At 36.3% G+C, this 22891-nt stretch overlaps 1 protein-coding gene and 2 non-coding genes across 3 annotated transcripts; 2 read left to right on the plus strand and 1 right to left on the minus strand.

Annotated features, from left to right (window-relative positions):
* The first annotated feature begins 459 nt into the window (after window positions 1-459).
* LOC124363604 (trichohyalin-like) lies at window positions 460-21280 on the plus strand. Its single transcript, XM_046818860.1, is given in 7 exon segments — window positions 460-586; window positions 10390-10555; window positions 10654-14422; window positions 14425-15330; window positions 15374-17320; window positions 18713-18741; window positions 20498-21280. Coding segments are annotated over 6 exon segments (6870 nt in total). The 5' UTR covers window positions 460-586; window positions 10390-10391; the 3' UTR covers window positions 20553-21280.
* On the plus strand, window positions 4864-4955 carry Trnay-gua. The gene is given in 2 exon segments: window positions 4864-4900; window positions 4920-4955. It is a non-coding gene; the product is annotated as a tRNA-Tyr (tRNA).
* On the minus strand, window positions 5384-5475 carry Trnay-gua. Its single transcript is given in 2 exon segments — window positions 5384-5419; window positions 5439-5475. It is a non-coding gene; the product is annotated as a tRNA-Tyr (tRNA).
* Window positions 21281-22891: the final 1611 nt, after the last annotated feature.

The raw sequence follows: 22891 nt of genomic DNA on the forward strand, positions 1-22891 counted from the left end.
GTATAATCTTTTGCAGAAGATTTGATATTTGCAAAAGATTATACAGCACATTACCTTGAAATCTGGCATTGCAAATCAACATTCCTTGCAGAAATGTAGGGCTACTATTCCCAATTCCTGTTTTATGTCAGGAAAGCGACACCGTTAGTTAAAAGCTAGTTTTTTAGTAAAACAATTATTTTGCTAAGATGCTATGAATACGAGGGTAAAATACATTACTGATAGATCAGCATAATTTACTAAAGTAAAAACCCAGATTCTCTATGCAATAAAGCACGCGTCTCTCTATATAACATTATTACACTAAACTCGTGAAAGAATCCATTAAGAAGCAGTTAGTATCCAATGAGTGAGCAAGAGAACCGTATAATGGAAGTGGTGACAATGTCCCTAGCGCGTGGGATGCTGTGGTGCGCTGGGCTCAGCTGATAAGGGTAATGTCATCAGCGCACTCGTCTGTGGTATTGGCAGGATGAGATACGACCGCCACACCTGTGCCCAGATTGCTTCTGAGGGTATATAGACCAGGGTCCTGGGCCGGTCTTCTTCACTCGCTGGGATCCTCCACTTCGCAACAGTCGCCCAGGTACAGTATGCGAGTCTGTGTGTCTGCAACTGCGAGTTCACTCCCTTTTTGTCATTCGATCGATTAAATCGCTCTGAATATTCCATTCAAAACCTTAAACTTCTTTAAAATTGTAGAAATAGTTCTTTAAGAAGAATCTTACAAAAATCACGATTTTATATCTCTCATAATATATTAACTTTATACACTATAACCATATTGTACTTTCCGTTTCTGGCCATTTTTAAGCTCAACCAGAATTATTATCATATCAAAACGTGACTTTGCATACTTTAATCTAGTTTTCCATTTGTTTAAAAAGGTTTAGCGTCTTCACTTGTAAAACTGCAGTTTATAAAATTGTAACAAATTAATAACAGACTAAACATAATTTTTATGTAAATATTTATTTGGATCTGTTTCCGGGGCTTGTGATATTAATCTACAACTTGTAGTAATGAAATATCGATGCTATTGGTATACGGATTTAGCAATTATTGCAAAGAGTGCAAATATTATAAGAGGTTAAATAAGGGTTCTTCCAATCCCTCTGATGACATCATAAGCGTTCCAAATCACACAAAAAACTTTTTTTAATTCGCCTGCTCATAACATTGTTACCAAATTACATATAGCTTTAACTTCTCCATGAGTAATTAAAAATCCCTATTATTTTTCCTACCTCGTAAAAAGTTCTCAAACAGCTATGACTCTAATACTTTAAAAAATATATAAAGATATTTATGTTCAGGAAGTGACAGATTTTGTATTGGCACTGTGGAACTAATTTTCTTCCCATTTACACAATATAACTGGAAACTAAACTATGTGTTGTAAATACTCTTTTTGTGATAAAATAATAGTACCTTTTCCTATTTTAGAGTAGGAAATTGATACGGACTTTAGTTCCAAGCTAATAACGTTTTGTAGCTTAGCTTCTAGAGTGTTGTTAACCAAACTTAATTCGTGAAATCAATGCAAAACGCTCGTACTTCTTAAACAGTGATACAAGTAACATTATTAAATTTTTGATAATTCATAATGTTTTTATATTATTCGCATTTCTCTTATTGTTAACATAAGTACATATGAATAAGCTGTAACAAAAAGCTAAGCAAATATTTTTTGGTTAAAAAATGTGAATATATAATTTATTAATATTATACTAAAATACGGTAGTATCAATTATGGAAATACGCAATTTTTTGATATGTTAAATGAAGAAGAATACATCGCCTTAACAGGAATATGATGATCGAGCAACTGATTTTTATTTCCTGGTTTTACTTATTTAATTTACTTTTTTATTTTACTTAATAATTACTTCCAAGTTTATAAACATATGAATTCTGTCTCTTGCAGTAATTTCAAAACGACATCGTTGATCTAAAGATACTTTTTGTGAATATTGAGTTATTGAATTGAATTTTGAATATTTTAGGTTCATGAACATATGACACTCTGTTTAAATAAATTTATTGTAGGTCTACTTATTTATTGTATTTAGTAATTTATTTTAACGTTAAAATCAGCAAACTATTATAAATACAACAAACTAAAAACAAATTAGCCATTTTTAATCATTACACAATTACATTATTCTAATCTGACACAAGAAAAATAAACAAATGGCACTGAAACACTTACATTTCGGAAAGGGTCGGAGTGGTCGGTCTCGTGAGCGCTATTTGAGATTCAACCCTTTAACTCAAAACTCAGTGGGCACGGCGATCGAGTAAGGGCAGACAAAGCTATCCGAAAATTGTGTGATAACTGTGTAAAGTTTATTTGCAAAAGATAACCTATATATAATATTTATAGTGACAATATATAAAAATATATAGCGCCCAATGTTTTTATTTCTCCTCCATAGAGAGTCACCCTCCCAGCATGTTTTGACATTATAGATTTTATCAGTATCTGAAATAGACTAATATTGATCTACTAGTCTAGAAATTAACCTTGTTCTTACAATGTTTAATGTCTTCCATCTTAGTATGTACAAAAAAGAATGCGTAAGTACTAGAGTTTAAGTTTCATGTTATATAATTTAAGGTCTTTCTTTATGAGTTCTCAGCTTCCATATATTATACATATTCCAGTATGCTTTATCTATATACACAACACTATGTACACACTCATGTATTAAAAGAATTTCTTTTAGAGACTGTAACATCAAATGCATCTAAAACATTATGTTAGCTCCACTGTCAACTTTCTAATAATTAAAGAACGATTTGCTTATTAACGCACCAAAAGAAACCAGCGGTAGCAACTTTGCTAATATTAAAAAAAATTCAAAATATTAATTAAAATAATTCATAAGCACATTTCAATAAAATTACATATTAAGATTAAACCAACTTTCAAATTGTGGAAATCTTTGCGTTAAAAAATGAAATATTGCCGTACTTAAATTCGTTATTTTGTATCTGTTAACCTCATTTAATGTAATTGTTATTAGTATGAATAACATCAACTTAACTAATTAACTGCAAATGTTATTTTAGAAAAATATGTTTATTAAATTCGGTGCATTATTTTTTATATGGATCTGCATGTATTTTAAATAAATAAGTACCTATTCAAATTAGAACGTTTTAATGGAGTTAAATGTTTAATTGAACTAAGTTAAATAGAGATATGATTTCCAAAATTGAATAAAAGTTTGTATGTTAAAAATAATGAAATAACTGTAAATGCAACTGTATCCCCGACTGTGTTGAATGATAGATCCACAGGCATCCGTAGCATTATGCAAAATTGGTTCAAACCTTTTGGGAAAATTATAGAAATTGTAGTACAAATTCAGGGAATATAATGTGTATCCGCAAAATTATTTTGAACTAAAAAACCCTTTTTTCGTAACCACCACCAAAGGGAAAATTATAATAGGGTCTTTCAATAAAAACGCTCTCACGTTTAATTTATAGAAAACTACTGTATATAGCAACTAGTATTATTGTAATGACGAAAGCTCGTATGAGCAGATCTTTTCCAAGAATGCTTTTATGACAATATTAGTGTATTGTGGACAACGAAAATGAATCACTATATGAAAGAAACTCTTTAGACTTTCAAATTAATATTTTCTCAATATTTTAAATGAAATTGTTTCACTCACTCCTTGTAATTATCAAAGTATAGTTGTCTCATAGTAAAACCTAACTTATCTTTTAAACAGTAAATAAACTGTCTTTTAAATAATTTATAAACTTAGGTTTAAAAAGTTATGCTTAATTGGTTACATTTATATTTTAGTTGTAAACTAGTAAAAGTATTACAGTTGTTTGTTACTAAAGTTGTAAACTATAAGAATTTAAAAATTAATAAAAACTAAAATTATTTTTATTGTTTAAACATGTTATACTGATATTTTAACATGTCAAATCATTTGCGCAAGGTATTCGACAATATTTTATACTGTGAGGTAGGCCTAATAGGAACGAACTCTTTAATATCAGCACATATTAAAGATAATTTTTAATTTTCCACTATTAACTATTAATCTACATCGTTATTGAATATTTTATTAATTAATTGTGCAAACTTCAATAGAAATACAGTGAATAACTAACTGCTTCTGTAAGAATGCGAATAATAAATAATTTCAATTAGCAATGTCACTTATCACTAATGAATTTCTAATGTCTACACACACAAAATTGTGAACACATGACAAAATTTGTGTTTTGTGTTCTAATTATGAACACAACCAGTGATTGTACAATAATAGAAATACAATTAGAACTGTATTTGAGGTTTACAAAAATTCATCAATACTATAGTGATCAAGCATGTATATATTTGTTTACAATTTACAATATCTTTTTCTGATATCCTGAGAAGTTTCAAATACCTTTTACATAGATATGAATAAATACAATATTATAAAAATCGAGAGTGGCATTTTAACCAACTTTTAACCACAGCTTTTTAAATGTAAGTATACATATGTTCATAAATAAATCCATTATTCCATTTTTCAGCCTACTTTAACAAGTTTATAACTTTTTAATTATCCCGCTGACAGTATGAGGTCAACGAAGTAAATCTTGAAAAAACGTTCCCTATTCCATATAAATTACATCAGAATCTTTGCCAAACTAAATTTATAATCCAAAAGAACCAACAATCGCACGATTTCAAAAGAAACTTGCATTTATAATTTCTAAAATTTATGCCAATAGTTGATTGACCATAGTAATACTATAATGGGTAGGTTACGCTGAGGCTACAATAAGTGGAAGGAGCCTATGTATATCATAATAGGAACAAAGACACACTACACTTCAGCTCCTTCGATAGCTCAGTTGGTAGAGCGGTGGACTGTAGAGTGAAAACTAAAGCTGATATCCATAGGTCGCTGGTTCAAATCCGGCTCGAAGGAATTACTTTTTGAAACTTTGGTGAACATTTTTATTAACTGGAATTACAATAAACGTCTCCATGTAAATTAAATTCATCAATATTTTTATGAAACACGTTATACTGTTTATTTCAGAAACAACGTGTGTTTTAAAGTATTTCATACAAATATTTCTTGTTTTATTTAGATTGGAAAGTTTATTGCATTTTTAGTAAATAAAACTGTTCACTTCAATCTCAAAGAGTAATACATATGTATACATAATACAAATATACAATAAACAAAAATTCAATTTCTGTTGAATACTATTAAGTAGCTCTTTAATTTGGAAACTTACAAAATGTTTCATCAAAATTATTATTTATAAAAATTTGAATTTAAATTTTATTGCAGTTACAATGAATAAATGTTTTACTTAAATTTCAAGTAATAAGTAAATTAAAAGTAATTCCTTCGAGCCGGATTTGAACCAGCGACCTATGGATTTCAGCTATTACTCTCACTCTACAGTCCACCGCTCTACCAACTGAGCTATCAAAGGAGCTGAAGTAGTGATTTTTTCTTCCTGTACAAAATGCTACACAGACTAAAAATTCCACTTATTGTACCGCTTGTCTTATGATGCGTAACGGTTGGCTTTTTATTTTTAATTAGATTTTTGTGAATGGAAATTTTTATGGAAATCGTGCTAGTTAGTTTTAGTATATTCCGTTTTAGTTTCATAACAAGTACAGATTAAATTAATATTAACTATTGAGCAAAAATTGTGTTGCAATTTCTTTTAAATAAGGTATGTTTTATTAATGCTTACTTCGTTTACTTCATACTGTTGAAGACAGTTCAAACATTTTAAAACGTGTAAATGTCAGTTAAAAATGGAATAGTCGATTTTTGCAATAACATAATGATTATACAGTAATATATATTATATTCTTACTTTTAATAAGTTATAATTAAAGGAAATACTTTTGGGACATATTAGGAAATATTTATAAAACTTAAATTTAAAAAACTAGTAGTCCATGAATCTTGAGTTTGTTTGCAACGTGTAGTTAAAATGTATTTATGTACGCTAATCTGCATACTTCTCACATTATGCGCATAACTTTGTTTCCATTTGAAAAGGTAAAAGTATTAAAATACTTAGTTATGATTAAACCAATTAATAATAACCCAACCCAATGACAACCTTAACTATATCATTATTTAGACAGTATTATCCAGCCAAATTCAACGAGTTTTCATTATTTTAAAAGGTAAGCAATCTTAGATTATGGAATTTTACAAGGCCTAATTGTTTTAAGGCTGTATTTGTATTGACGAGTCTTCAATTGCTGGCATGTTAATAATAAATTGTAAAACTTCCACAACACTTAGAAAAGCCGTCATTTAACTAATAACTTAAACCTTCAATGTGGAAAGACATAAAAATTGTTTTTACGTTTCAAATGGAAAATAAAGAACACTTTTCCACATAAACTCCATTTGAAGATTTAAAGGTACAAGTAACAGTTGATAAAATACACCCCCTCAAGCCGGCTACTATTATAACACAGTACAATTAATTTATATTGCTATTTTTATGGAAAAGAATCCACGTTAATTATCCCCGCTAGAGTTGTATTGTTTAAAATTTGCTTTAAATAATTTCAGTATTTACTATTATTTAGAGTTAATGGGACGACATTTCGTGTTTGTACTTAGATTATGGTTGCTGAATGTTAAACAATAATGAAGAAGTACACTTACATATTATCTTATGATCTTTAAGAATCAAATCTTTCATAGCCCACTCAGTGGTGGTATAATTCCGTATTCCCACATATTTCTTAAACATTTTCCCTAAACTCTTACAAACTTCCTCCCTCCCCCCCCCCATCATTAATGTTGGCCCTTTTGTATTAAAATGTGTATAATGCCACCTATACAATAAAACTTTCTATAGAAAGTCGATACAAGGTACTTAGCCACAAAATTAAACATTACTTCTCCTTCCATTAAATAAAAGGACGATTTATTTCTTACCAAGATTGAAAATTCAGACGTGCATGTTCAGCTCGAGCTTATCACTCAAAACATTGTTATAATATTGATATTATCATTATATAGACAAGTTTTAGCACAGCAAATGTCAGAATTGAAATGTCGCTTGTGATGTAAGATGTGAACCCGTTCTCCTCTCGTACTCCGCGAGCAGCTGACCTTGGCTCCCCCTATCACACTTATCAGTTGATGCCGCAAACATTTCAATCGCCGCGCAATATCAAACCGTACAGTCTCGCCGACGCGACGTGTGGTCGGAGAAATGTCTGTCCCGTGAAACAGTAACGAATATAATTTTACAATGTGTCATGGTTAAAATGAATAATTTTGTATTATTTCAAAAGAGGTCATTATTGACGTTTAATACTTTATAAACGCCATTTAATTTTGTTCTCTCCTTTTTGCAGTGCAAACCTTTAATACATTGGACGTTGGTTAATTTACTCTTTACCTAAGGGCAAGGCTCCGTCCGAAATTCCAAATTCCAATATTAAATAATAAATTAATAAAAAATAGAAAGTTAACGTAAGCAATCATTATTTGTAAACACTAATTTGTAAATTAAGTGATGCTTAGTAATTAACGTGTTTATTTAAGCTAAGTTTAATAGTAATTGTTTCAAGTTTTGTAATATATTATCCGTTCGCAAATCGTAAAAACAAATTTAAAAGCTCATTTTTCGGTATTACTATCTAATTTTATTTTGTTTTGAATTACAATAGTTTTAGTTTTATTAAAATACTCAACTCCTAATAAAAATGTTTATCAAACTTCCTACTACCATAAAAATGGTTGAAAAAGTTATAAATAAGTAAAATTCTTAAAAATACAAAACAAGGTAGTCTTAACACATATATGTGATGAACAGGCTTGCACTAGCTGTTATATGGCAAAATAGCTTATTATTCCATTATATTAAGTCACAATAAACAATCCAGAGCTATGACTAATTTGGCAACCGACGTCGTTTTTATAAAATGTTACATAATGTAACGGCAACAACAATTAATTCTTATTACAATGTAGATTCCAGTAAATTAATTAATTTTATAAGTTCCATGTGTCACTGTTACGAGTAAAAGACGATGTAAAATTGTCGTTGTAATTTCTAACAAATAATTTAGCCGCGCATATTGACACCATTACGTGGCTTACGCCCTTCGGTTTTCCTTTCAAATATACATTTTCGTTCACTTACATTCCAGTTTTTCTATAATAGGAAATCTATTGACGTTTTGAGATTGTTCCAAACATCTGCACATATATAAACTATATTAAAAATAGTTAACGGTGTTTGTGAAGGCTCATGTATTTTGTGAGTTTGTGTATATAGAAGAGGAGCATTACTCCATTTTATATTTACTAATAGTATTTATTTCTCTAGACTACGTTGTTTTACAAAAATAAATTCAGTCAGTCGTTATTAAAAAAGTAACACTTAATGATTTTTGCAGAACTAGGTTAGAGCCCCACTTAGAATAATTTACATATGCGTAACCTATGGAGAGGTGTGGACTGTGAGAGAAATTGAAATTTTATTTTCTAGAAATCTTTGTTTTGGTTATATTGGTAAAATTTGTATCGGTTGCTGGGCTTCGTTCCAAATCCATTTGAAGTTCACAAAGTCACTTGACTCTGAGATTCTGTACTGTTCCATTCTCCGTGAACTCTCCAAATAACATACATGGTAGCATTGTCTGATTACCTTTATTTTTGTCAAAAGAAGATTCTTGAATCCGTCCAGTGGAAGTTTCTCAGGTCTGTTGGTATCCGGCAGTCGCTACCTTACGGAATAATGTCTGTTTTATCACTCCAATCTGACCTTGATCTTCAGGATTTGCAGACAAGACGCTGTCAGTGATGTGTGTTATATAACTACTAAATAGACTCATCTGCAGTCCTGACTTGCATTGCGAGGTGTATATCGGAGTGCCCTGACAGACTACATCTTAGGACGCCATTATGTCACAGTTCCAGATAGAACAAGGATGTTGCGATTGGGCAGATCTGAGTGTCGAGAAGTGGACATTTCCACGAAGGTGTCTGTGAAGTCAGAATATGTTCTCTTGCTTATCTGCGTCTGAGATTGATTCTGTCCTTGCCTGATAGTGGTTTTTTTTCTGTAGCTTCTGTATCTTATTTATGTTACTATTTTAATTGCATACTATCATGTTGCTATACAATTATTTATTTATTTTATAATAATTTATTTTAATACTTTATACGTATTAATTTTAAGTAGTTTTCTCCGTTGGAATGTAAATAAATAAATCTTGAACCATAGTCTGTCCTTATTTAGGTACTAGAATTCTGTAAAATGTTTCAGTATGGTTTCTTACCATTTTTACCATTTCATGCTTATTTAGAAAAATAGTTCCTTATAGAATAAAATACATTAGGCAGTCAACTAGCTGATTAGTCAATGTCTCACTAGGGCATCTCGTTCGTTTGAAGACGTTTTCCATACTAAGTTTCTCGTTATATAAATGCTGTAATTATTCGCTCAGGCAAAATAGTTAGACGTTTCCATGGGTTATATCTAATTTAATATGATACTTTTTCAAACCATTCAATTACCTCTGTTTGATCATAATGTTTTTGTGACTTGGAGACAAGTTGCATCGATTACGTTTGGTATTACAAACAACTGCCTCACTCAGTGCTTAAAAATCAACTTCTCTTATGTAGATAAACAAAACATCTTCGAACTGTCTAAATACCATTTCAATTGTTTTCAGTTTTTTATTAAAACATAAAATGCTGACCATTGAGTATCAATAGGAAAAACAGGCAATCAAATAAACAATTTCCTTTATTCAAATGTTATATGAGCTCTCTATTTTTCATCTTCAGAAATTGTACACCCCTTTGAAAACTTTATAGGTTATTTACAAAATAAAAAGAAATTGTATTTTTCAGATGTGGTAATTTTAAAAATCTTTGACACAGAATTGAAACTGTTTCTGTCTCTAAATAATATTAGAATGGACAACGCTAGTTTTTTATATCTAAACAATAAAATATAATAAAAAATTTTCTGTACAAATAATAAAAAATACATCGAAAAAACCAACAAGCGTATTGGTAAATTAATATTTTCAAAATGATATCTTTACCATAATTGTACTACTAAAAGTAAGGCGAAAAGTGTTTGAAATTTAAAATTGTTCTTATATGTCAAAAATTAAAATGACTCTCAAGTGCAGCTACTTGACAAAGTGTTATGCTGAAAAAACCGGTGATGCTGGTTGCTGATGATATTGGATATCGGATTTTGAATTTATACTTTAGATATATTTGGAAACCATCTTTCGACGGATCACATTTTATTATATAAAGTGTATAAGCATCCTTAAAATGCGCAAAAACTCTTTAAAATGCATTAGTTCAACTGGGTTTGTCGTGGTTGTAGAAATGCGGCGAACTCGCTTAGTGATCCTGCCCGGTGCAAAGTGTCTGACGCGGCTATGCTGCCTGCTGTTGTACCTCGCGTGTCCCAACATCTGCGCGTTGGGCCGCGAGCAGCCGCAGTGCATCATTCCTGACCTCAACACCCCGCTGCTAGACAACATCGTACTGTAAGTTTCCTGAAGGTACTTTGTATTAGATATATCAACGAAGTGTGTATAGATATAGAGAGACTCTCAATTAAAACTATATGTTTGATTTCTTTCAGAGAAAATGATGACCCAGGAGAAAACAGAATATTCAGGACGACCGGATGTGATCTAACTTACGCGGACCTGCTTATGACTAGGAACTCTACGTGGAAAGGAAGTGAAAGCAATGCATTTGTTTGTCTATCAAAAAACAAACTACCTCTGAAACATCACACTACTGATACAATCGAAATTTTGAGTGTAGCAAACCCAAAACAGATTGATCGGAAGAACACATTGGTGAATTCCTCAATATTACGAAAAACAAGAATGCTGTCCAGTGGACGGTACGAAACAATGGAACAGCCGGCTGTTGACTCCAGAAAACGCCAGGATCTGCAATCTGAGCAACTAAGACGATCATCTAAATCAGAGCAACGTCTGCCACAACTTACAGAGCGACTCCAAGCAATCCGAGTGGAGAATCGTGGTACCCAATCGCCCCAAGTTAGACGACATGAAACACAACTCCTAGCAGAACTTCGGGGAGACCGATCACATTCACTTGAACATCGTGACGTGCGAAGACTCATAGCACAGCGCCGAGACACACGATCACTCTCTTCTGGACGAATCTATGCGCGAACGCTCTTGGCGGAACATCGAGACACACGACTATCTTCACCAGAACGCCGTGAAGATCGAACATACTTGACAGAACGTCGAGACATTGCTGAGCGGCGTGAAGCACGATCCCTCGCAAAACAACGACATGAAGTACGAATTTCACCAGCAGAGTGGCGTGAAGCACGCCCAATTTCAGTAGAACGGCGTGAATCACGGTTACTTGAAGCAGAACGACGTGAAGTACAAGTGTCTCAAGCTGAACGACGTGATGTACGAGTTTCTCCATCTGAGCGGCGTGATACAAGGTCACTTGTATTCGAACGACGTGAAGGACGAATTTCTCCTGCTAAACGACGGGAAGTACGAGTTACTCCAGATGAGCGGCGTGAAGCACGATCAATCGCAGAAAAACACCGTGAATTAAGACTGTCTCCATCTGAACGACTTGTAGTACGAATGTCTCCAGCTGAACGGCGAGAAGCACAGATACTCGCAGTTGAACAACATCAAGTACAAATTTCTCCAGCTGAACGACGTGAAGCACGGTCTCTCACAGAACAAAAACGAATGGTTCCAACTGAACGACGTGACGTACGAATGGCTCCAGCTGAACGACGTGAAGCACGGTCACTCGCAGAACAACGTGAGTTACGAATGGCTCCTGCTAAACGACGTGAATCTCAATTGTCTCAAGCTGAACGGCGTGAAACACGGTCCCTCTCAGAAGAACGACGAGAGTTACGAATGGCTCCAGCTGAACGACGTGAATCTCAATTGTCTCGAACTGGACGGCGTGAAACACGATCCCTCTCAGAAGAACGACGAGAGTTACGAATGGCTCCAGCTGAACGATATGAAGTCCGAGTTACTCCAGCAGAGCGGCGTGAAAAACGTTCCCTCTCAGAAGAACGACGAGAGTTACGAATGGCTCCAGCTGAACGACGTGAAGTCAGAATTACTTCAGCTAAATGGCGTGAAGCACGATCAGTCACTGAAGAACGACGTGACTTACGACTGGCTCCAGCTGAACGACGTGAATCTCAATTGTCTCAAACTGAGCGGCGTGAAACACGTTTCCTCTCGGAAGAACGACTTCATGTTCGTCTGTCTCCATCTGAACGTCGTGAAATACGAGTTACTCCAGTTGAACGCCGTGAAGCACGGTCACTCACAGAACAACGTGAGTTACGAATGGCTCCTGCTGAACGACGTGAATCTCAATTATCTCGAACTGAGCGGCGTGAAACACGGTCCCTCTCAGAAGAAAGACGAGAGTTACGAATGACTCCAGCTGAACGACATGAAGTCCGAGTTACTCCAGCAGAGCGACGTGAAAGACGTTCCCTCTCAGAAGAACGACGAGAGTTACGAATGGCTCCAGCTGAACGACTTGAATCTCAATTGTCTCGAACTGAGCGGCGTGAAACACGGTCCCTCTCAGAAGAACGACTTCATGTTCGTATGTCTCCATCTGATCGTCGTGAAATACGAGTTACTCCAGTTGAACGCCGTGAAGCACGGTCACTCGCAGAACAACGTGAGTTACGAATGGCTCCTGCTGAACGACGTGAATCTCAATTATCTCGAACTGAGCGGCGTGAAACACGGTCCCTCTCAGAAGAAAGACGAGAGTTACGAATGACTCCAGCTGAACGACATGAAGTCCGAGTTACTCCAGCAGAGCGACGTAAAAGACGTTCCCTCTCAGAAGAACGACGAGAGTTACGAATGGCTCCAGCTGAACGACTTGAATCTCAATTGTCTCGAACTGAGCGGCATGAAATACGTTCCCTCTCAGAAGAACGACGTCAAGTTCATGTGTCTCCAGCTGAACGAAGTGAAATACGAGTTACTCCAGTTGAACGCCGTGAAGCACGGTCACTCGCAGAACAACGTGAGTTACGAATGGCTCCAGCTGAACGACGTGAATCTCAATTGTCTCGAACTGAGCGGCGTGAAACACGGTCCCTCTCAGAAGAACGACGTCAAGTTCGTATGTCTCCATCTGAACGAAGTGAAATACGAGTTACTCCAGTTGAACGCCGTGAAGCACGGTCACTCGCAGAACAACGTGAGTTACGAATGGCTCCAGCTGAACGACGTGAATCTCAATTGTCTCGAACTGAGCGGCGTGAAACACGGTCCCTCTCAGAAGAACGACGTCAAGTTCGTATGTCTCTATCTGAACGAAGTGAAATACGAGTTACTCCAGTTGAACGCCGTGAAGCACGGTCACTCGCAGAACAACGTGAGTTACGAATGGCTCCAGCTGAACGACGTGAATCTCAATTGTCTCGAACTGAGCGGCGTGAAACACGGTCCCTCTCAGAAGAACGACTTCATGTTCATATGTCTCCATCTGAACGTCGTGAAATACGAGTTACTCCAGTTGAACGCCGTGAAGCACGGTCACTCGTAGAACAACGTGAGTTACGAATGGCTCCTGCTGAACGACGTGAATCTCGATTATCTCGAACTGAGCGGCGTGAAACACGGTCCCTCTCAGAAGAACGACGAGAGTTACGAAAGACTCCAGCTGAACGACGTGAATCTCAATTGTCTCGAACTGAGCGGCGTGAAACACGGTCCCTCTCAGAAGAACGACTTCATGTTCGTATGTCTCCATCTGAACGTCGTGAAATACGAGTTACTCCAGTTGAACGCCGTGAAGTACGGTCACTCATAGAACAACGTGAGTTACGAATGGCTCCTGCTGATCGACGTGAATCTCGATTATCTCGAACTGAGCGGCGTGAAACACGGTCACTCGCAGAACATCGTGAGTTACGAATGGCTCCAGCTGAACGACGTGAATCTCAATTGTCTCAAACTGAGCGGCGTGAAACACGGTTCCTCTCAGAAGAACGACTTCATGTTCGTCTGTCTCCATCTGAACGTCGTGAAATACGAGTTACTCCAGTTGAACGCCGTGAAGTACGGTCACTCATAGAACAACGTGAGTTACGAATGGCTCCTGCTGAACGACGTGAATCTCGATTATCTCGAACTGAGCGGCGTGAAACACGGTCCCTCTCAGAAGAAAGACGAGAGTTACGAATGACTCCAGCTGAACGACATGAAGCCCGAGTTACTCCAGCAGAGCGACGTGAAAGACGTTCCCTCTCAGAAGAACGACGAGAGTTACGAATGGCTCCAGCTGAACGACGTGAATCTCAATTGTCTCGAACTGAGCGGCGTGAAACACGTTCCTCTCAGAAGAACGACTTCATGTTCGTATGTCTCCATCTGAACGTCGTGAAATACGAGTTACTCCAGTTGAACGCCGTGAAGCACGGTCACTCGCAGAACAACGTGAGTTACGAATGGCTCCAGCTGAACGACGTGAATCTCAATTGTCTCGAACTGAGCGGCGTGAAACACGGTCCCTCTCAGAAGAAAGACGAGAGTTACGAATGACTCCAGCTGAACGACATGAAGCCCGAGTTACTCCAGCAGAGCGGCGTGAAAGACGTTCCCTCTCAGAAGAACGACGAGAGTTACGAATGGCTCCAGCTGAACGACGTGAATCTCAATTGTCTCGAACTGAGCGGCGTGAAACACGTTCGCTCTCAGAAGAAAGACGTCAAGTTCATTTGTCTCCAGCTGAACGCCGTGAAATACGAGTTATTCCAGTTGAACGCCGTGAAGCACGGTCACTCGCAGAACAACGTGAGTTACGAATGGCTCCAGCTGAACGACGTGAATCTCAATTGTCTCGAACTGAGCGGCGTGAAACACGGTTCCCTCTCAGAAGAAACGACGTCAAGTTCATATGTCTCCAACTGAACGCCGTGAAATACGAGTTACTCCAGTTGAACGCCGTGAAGCACGGTCACTCGCAGAACAACGTCAGTTACGAATGGCTCCAGCTGAACGACGTGAAGCACAATTGTCTCGAGCTGAGCGGCGTGAAACACGTTCCCCTTCAGAAGAACGACGTCAAGTTCGTATGTCTCCAGCTGAACGTCGTGAAACACGATCACTCACAGAAGAACGTGAGTTACGATTGGCTGCAGCTGAACGACGTGAATCTCAATTGTCTCGAACTGAGCGGCGTGAAACACGGTCCCTCTCAGAAGAAACGACGAGAGTTACGAATGTCTCCAGCTGAACGTCGTGAAATCCGAGTTACTCCAGCAGAACGACGTGAAGCACGGTCACTCTCAGAAGAAAGACGTGAGTTACGAATGGCTCCTGCTGAACGACGTGAATCTCGATTATCTCGAACTGAGCGGCGTGAAACACGGTCCCTCTCAGAAGAACGACGAGAGTTACGAATGGCTCCAGCTGAACGACGTGAATCTCAATTGTCTCGAACTGAGCGGCGTGAAACACGTTCCCTCTCAGAAGAACGACTTCATGTTCGTATGTCTCCATCTGATCGTCGTGAAATACGAGTTACTCCAGTTGAACGCCGTGAAGCACGGTCACTTGCAGAACAACGTGAATTACGAATGGCTCCTGCTGAACGACGTGAAGCACAATTGTCTCGAGCTGAGCGGCGTGAAACACGTTCCCCTTCAGAAGAACGACGTCAAGTTCGTATGTCTCCAGCTGAACGTCGTGAAACACGATCACTCACAGAAGAACGTGAGTTACGAATGGCTCCAGCTGAACGACGTGAAGCACAATTGTCTCGAGCTGAGCGGCGTGAAACACGGTTCCCCTTCAGAAGAACGACGTCAAGTTCGTATGTCTCCAGCTGAACGTCGTGAAACACGATCACTCACAGAAGAACAACGTGAGTTACGAATGGCTGCAGCTGAACGACGTGAATCTCAATTGTCTCGAACTGAGCGGCGTGAAACACGGTCCCTCTCAGAAGAACGACTTCATGTTCATATGTCTCCATCTGAACGTCGTGAAATACGAGTTACTCCAGTTGAACGCCGTGAAGCACTGTCACTCGTAGAACAACGTGAGTTACGAATGGCTCCTGCTGAACGACGTGAAGCACAATTGTCTCGAGCTGAGCGGCGTGAAACACGTTCCCCTTCAGAAGAACGACGTCAAGTTCGTATGTCTCCAGCTGAACGTCGTGAAACACGATCAGTCACAGAAGAACAACGTGCGTTACGAATGGTTCAAGCGGAACTACGTGAAGCTCAATTGTCTCGAACTGTGCGGCGAGAAACACGTTCCCTCCCAGAAGAACGACGTCAAATTCGTATGTCTCTATCTGAACGACGTGAAATACGAGTTACTGCAGTTGAACGCCGTGAAGCACGGTCACTCGCAGAACAACGTGAGTTACGAATGGCTCCATCTGAACGACGTGATGTCCGAGTTACTCCAGCTGAGCAGCGTGAGACACGATCAGTCACAGAAGAACGAAGTGAATTACGATTGACTCCAGCTGCACAACGTGAAGTCCGAGTTACTCCAGCTGCACAACGTGAAGCTCAATTGTCTCGAACTGAGCGGCGTGAAAGACGGTCCCTCTCAGAGGAACGACGAGAGTTACGAATGGCTCCAGCTGAACGACGTGAAGCTCAATTGTCTCGAGCTGAGCGGCGTGAAACACGTTCTCTCTCGGAAGAACGACGTCAAGTTCGTATGTCTCCATCTGAACGACGGGAAGTACGAGTTACTCAAGCTGAGCGCCGTGAAGCACGAATTTCTTTGTCAGAACATCGTTACAGTCTAATAGAACGTCGTGTAACCCGATCTTCTTTGGCACACTTACTTGGATCAGAACAAAAAGAACTATCTTCTCTATTAGAACGTAGTCATGACCGATTTTCCGTTGCAGGACGCCATGAGGACCGTATTATACCGGTAACTCGACGTGCGTTATCCTCAGGACGACATTATGCCAGTTCTGCTATTTCTAAACTACATGACACCCGACTATCCTCAATGGAACATCGAAATCGGCGATTTACCGTTGCAGAACACCGTATCTTATCGTCTCTGGAGTCTAAGAATTCGTTAATTTCGGACCTAAAGTATCAATCTCTGGTCTCCTATATCTTGGATTCACAAGTTATTAAAAGCTCATATGAAAACATTTTGCACAATAACTGGCTTCAGGTTGTTACAGCAATCCTGTACGTTCTGGCAATTTCCTCGATGCAGTGGAACATTTACGAGGACGACTTGAAAAAACAAAAATCAGTAAGTGTCTAAAGTATATATTTGTAGATACAATAGTAAACTTTACGTTTTTTCTTATTTTTTTATTCGTTGTGTTCTTAAATCTGGCATATCCATGATTTCACTAGTAGTTTTAAACATGAAAATAGTCCATCCAGTAATATCAGAACAATTCGTATCAGTTTAGTATCAAGAAACAGATCTAGTTGACCAGAATTTATAGCTTGAAAAAATGTATTCAAGGAGAATTTCTTGCAAACTACGGTTCTTTTAAACCAGCTGATAACTTCAAGAACTGTTTATGGTTTTCAATGTACAGTGACACGAACATCTATTTGTAATTTTATTGTAATGTGGCAGGTAACACCGCATAACAATGCTATTTATAAAAATATTTATTGTTTTACACAATTATCTATATACATAAAACAAAGTTAGTGGGATTAGCTACACAATTTATAACTCAAGAATGGTTGTGCCGATTATAATGATCTCTGATTTGTTGGATTCCTCCCCGCCCCTAATAGCAAAATATATATTAAATATTGTAAAAGTTCACTAAACAAATTAAAAAACAAAAAAGAAAAACAGGTCAATAAGAAAAGAATATTTTTATAACCGTTTAAATTGAAAGAGCCTGTTAATTGTAATCAACTGTTCTGTGTAAACGTCCTTTTATGACAGCACAACCACATGTTTAACGAAATTAACTATTTTCAATTTGTTTACATTTATAGTCTTAAATGTAATTTGACAATAGAAAACCATTAAACTTCGAATCCGGCATAGCTAAGACGCTGAGGCTTAAATGAGAAAAAAATCATACAGTAAGTAAGCTTAATAATTACAACACTTTAATTTTTTTGCAATCACCGTTGAGCACATAGTAAGAAAATATCCACATAAGAAAATTACTTAAATTTTACTAAATATATACTTTAAACTTAAATATTGTTTATTACGTATGCAGTGCTTGGTCAGTACTGTAGTGCAGATGGCTAAGACAAAGTAACTAACATTTACTTTAAATTTAAAGACATATAAAACCCATTTTAATTTAATTTTGGCAGAAATAGGCTTCTTAGACCTTTGTATATTGATTGGGGAAAAAGGCAAAATCAATATTGTCGCAGGAAATACAATTCACTCGAACCAGAAGTCATTCACGTGCAAAGCCTATGAAATTGCTTGCGAAGCCTCTTGTAACAGCTATTATTGAGTAAATCTTAAATGTAATCAATAAATTTAATGTCCTTAATAGATTACAATATTTACATATTTTTACTCAATTGTTCTTAATAATGATAATCTTTAATGTTTAGACGTTGGTTTATAACACTCTAAAAATCCAATGCCATATAAAATAAAGAAATGTTAATAGTAGAACTTTATTAATAATTCTATCTGTTACAGAACAATTCTGGAACTGAAACCTTCAAATGGTAAGATTTTGTTGCCTTAATTTTTAACACACCTTAATAATGCTCAGAACTAAATACTAATCTACAATCTGACCTCTATAAAAATATTGGCACTGCAAATTTTAAATTTGTATTTAAATATTGTGCAGACATCTTTCATATAATTACCTATACTTTTGTAACAAAATTAAGGGTGTTAGTTTTAGAATGCGATGATATAAACATGCGCTTGTGTGCACCACTCACTACACACTTAGCAAATAAGCTCTCTCCGTAGATGGGAAAAGATTTATATCTCACTATGCTACTAAATACTAAATGTTTGCGGCGTTATCCAGTTCTCTAGACTCATTAGTTCTTTATGCTTTCAAGTTCATTAGACAAGCTAGAACATACAGTTGTCAGGGAAAGGACCTAGGAGACAGAGATGAAACCATGAGATTGTCGTTGAGATAGTTGGGTGGACTCAATGAGATGCCTTTACTTCTTTAGAACATGAAAGCACTTCTTGATTGCTGTTTCAAATGAGAGAGTTTAAAATGAAAATGAAATAAGAGTTGCTTGGTATGGACTAAACCAGTTCCTCCTTACATTTTGGCGAGTTACGCTAACTTGATTAGTCGCTATTATAAAGATGATCGGATGACGATTGTTTCCTCTTTACGCTCCTCTTAAATTTGTCAATATATCTTTTTCCACAATCTACAGACGGAGGAAGATTGTGAAGGTGATTGTCTCGAGTGATGATAAGTCTCAAGTGGTTGTGCTTAGTTTATTCGATGGTAAACAGCTAGCAGCATGTCAATGTGTCTCTCACACAATCGATATAACAGCCGTCTTTGTCTGATTTTTCCAAAACCTATGTTGGATAGCGAGATTGTTAGAGGCCATGGATGTTCAAGAACGAAATCGTACTTATAGAAGTGTAATCGAAGTTTTCTCGGTCTAGTCTTTCTGGGTCAAGTTGTCCTGAGAACTCAAAATAGTGTGGTTTTTGGCAGGTGACATTCTTGCAAAGAGAAATAAAGAGGTACAGTTTAAAATGCTGCATCCCAAGAATGATAAAAGAAGTTCCTGTATCATCTCATATCATTTTTGTGTCAGTCAGTGATCGACTGTCTTAAGGTGGTGCAATCGATTTTGGGTTAAGTCAAATTTTTTAAATATAATAGTCATAATCCTTCAAGGTATCCTTCCTGAAGACAGAAAAAGAACAAACACTTTTGTGGGTCGCTTTACGAGGAATTATAGACATTTGAGGTAGTCATTTTGGGTGTTTTATAACCAGGCCCAATGGAAAACGTCTAATGATAAGAATTTCAAATTTTCACAGTAAGTATGTGAAATATGATCGGAGGGATTGAAATATTTTTTATTTTGAAAAACATGAGTTAATGTTCTAATACGTTTAAAATGTTACGGAAAAAATATTAATTTTATATATTTTGGAATTGAAAATATGTTAATTCCTCTGGAAGAATGGTATCTGAAATTTGAAGTTTTTAAATTCTAAAAATCGTATTCATATGGAATCTGTGTAGATTCTTAAAAAGATATCGCACGCCTTCGGATCACTCGAGATCACTCTTGGATACGATCCTTTTTGTTGATTTTGTTGATCCTGATTTATTGCTGTTCCTCTCACGGCCTTCACTTATCAATGTAACTTAGCTGTCTCCGTGAATATGGAAACAGCTCTAGCCAGATTCTATATACGTGTTTGGTATAGTTGGTTATTAAATTATATTGTAACAAATAATCATTTATTTCTGTGCAGGACTACAAGACTGGCTGGCTGTGTCTCTCGTGCCCTCTACACAACAAGTAACTAATCTCTCTTCGACAATGTGGACATCCTATCGATACTCATTAAATGTCTGTAGTCTAGTCGTCCATTCCTATCGTAAAAAGTAGTGGCAGCTATACCTTATTGTAAATTCAATTTATTAAGTACTATCTTAATGTTTCAAAAATTAGCCAAACCTAGAAAAGAGTTTTCTTCTATTATGTGCTACACTATACACAGTTACCCTCACTTTCGACTGCTTTGACTCAACAATACGTTGTAAAAACTGTAAAATATTGTTATTTATGTAGTCCAATATTTTTGATAGAACCAAAATATATAGGAGAGAGGATTGAACAATGTGATATTAGAGTTAGAAGTTAAGATGTTGTACATCTACAGTTTACGGGATAAGGTAACAAGTTTAAGAATGTTTTAACCTATAACTGGTTTCAATGTTTTTAGCTTCAAGCAATATACTTCCCAAAGGAATCCAGTACCTAAACGTTAGATTAACCTTTGTTCTCTTTACTAATGTACACATTAGAACAGGTTTTATTCATAGACTCGTTTTATAAGCTGTTATATTTTAGTACCAAAATCAATAAGGATATGTTAATTTTGTAAACTTTAATACACGTATTGAAATTGTACTTAGAATTCAAATATTTATATATATTTATTCTTATAATAGTTCCTTAGCATGCGAACCTGCATAGTGTGTTACCCCAAGTTGATATAATAGTAGTATTTATATTAAATGTAAGCAAATTATAACCGTGTTCTTATTTCCACATACCCCGAACATTTCAAATGTAGACTAAGCTAGTCCCTTAGTGGATAATAATATATTAAAGTTTAATTCCAGGATTTTCTTTCAAATATATCAAACTCAAATGCAGAATAAATCTAGGCAGTCACTGGAGTAGGAGTTCACAAATGTTCAGACGGCCATCGACACTCTTAAAAGAGTAACAAATGTTTATAAAAACGACCGATTACACTCTTTTCCAACCTTCGACCGGTCCATTTAAGGAACGCATTAAGCACCTATGTTGGAGCACTGGAGTGACGATCACATATTTCTTCGTTTCAGTGTTTCCACTCAAGAACGTCAGCGCATAAACTTCCTTTTCGGGTGTTAACAGAAGTGGTCCTACTTGGATTCCTCGGCAGTACGTGATTTACAACCACTGTGACGAAGGCCAATTTTCAATTTTTGTGAAGCTTCAAATACACTAATTTTTCTTTTACTTTTAAAGGTGGATTTGGATCCTGTCCACTTTGTACAAATGGCACCTGTCCACATTAGAGCAACGATTGCCACGACCACGATATTGTCATACGAACATTCCTGTCAACAATACTCTTGCAAAATATTTCATTCAAATTACTTCCCTCTAGTTTTCCTTTAGAGGCATAAAATACAATCAGATCACTGGCACAACTTATAATCCATGCGCTCTTGTAAAGTTGAAACACTGACTCAATGGATTTCAGCAGAGAAAATTATGCCTAAAATATAAACAAAGCACAGCTATGGTGGGAAAGGTTGATTTAATATGAGTGTTTAATTTAGCTCCATTTAGCGGAATGTGAAATGGGGCTAAATTCAACATTCACAACGACAAAAATTATATCATGTCAAAGAGCATCTTTGTCTTTTAATCTGCTTCCATGGATGATTAATTTTGTAATCAACCTAACAATTCGTAATGGCATGATAAATTTTGAAATGACTCATATATCGTAGGCTTCACATAATTATACGAAGGAAGAGAACAGTTATGACCACTATTAAATTTCAAACTAGTCCATAGGAAACAAGGAGGGATATATGGGACAGGAAACAAGTGTATAATCTATATTTACAATATAATTCACTAATACAGTAAAGTTTTTTGAGGTAACCATACACGTTACTGTTAATGAATCAACGCCGGCTGAAGTCGGCCATGTCAATACTAAAATAGAAACCACAAGAAAATAATATTTGGCTAATATTGTATACTGTGTTTTCACTTCATTACTCAATTCGATTTAAAATTCCTAAACAATTCGTTGTCATTGCAAATATCTTGGTGGATATTCAACCATTGCTTTGAAGTTTAGATTCAATTTTAGATTTTCATCAATACACTTGTCAATCTATCAATACAATTGTTCTACTTTAAATATTTACGAATTGCTAGTTAAGACTTATCTAACACACTATAAAGTGTTCACCACTTTTCAAACACTGTTTATGTGAGTGTAAACATTCTTGATCGCAAGTAACTTTCATTTTAGTTACGTGATGCGTAAAACCAGACCTTTCAACATTCTCTTACAGTGCAAGGCTGTTAGCTTTTGAGAGAGAAACAAAACCAGCGTGATAACTTTTCG

This window comes from Homalodisca vitripennis, chromosome 5 (assembly GCF_021130785.1).
Source record: "Homalodisca vitripennis isolate AUS2020 chromosome 5, UT_GWSS_2.1, whole genome shotgun sequence".
In the NCBI taxonomy this organism is placed as follows: Eukaryota; Metazoa; Arthropoda; class Insecta; order Hemiptera; family Cicadellidae; genus Homalodisca; species Homalodisca vitripennis.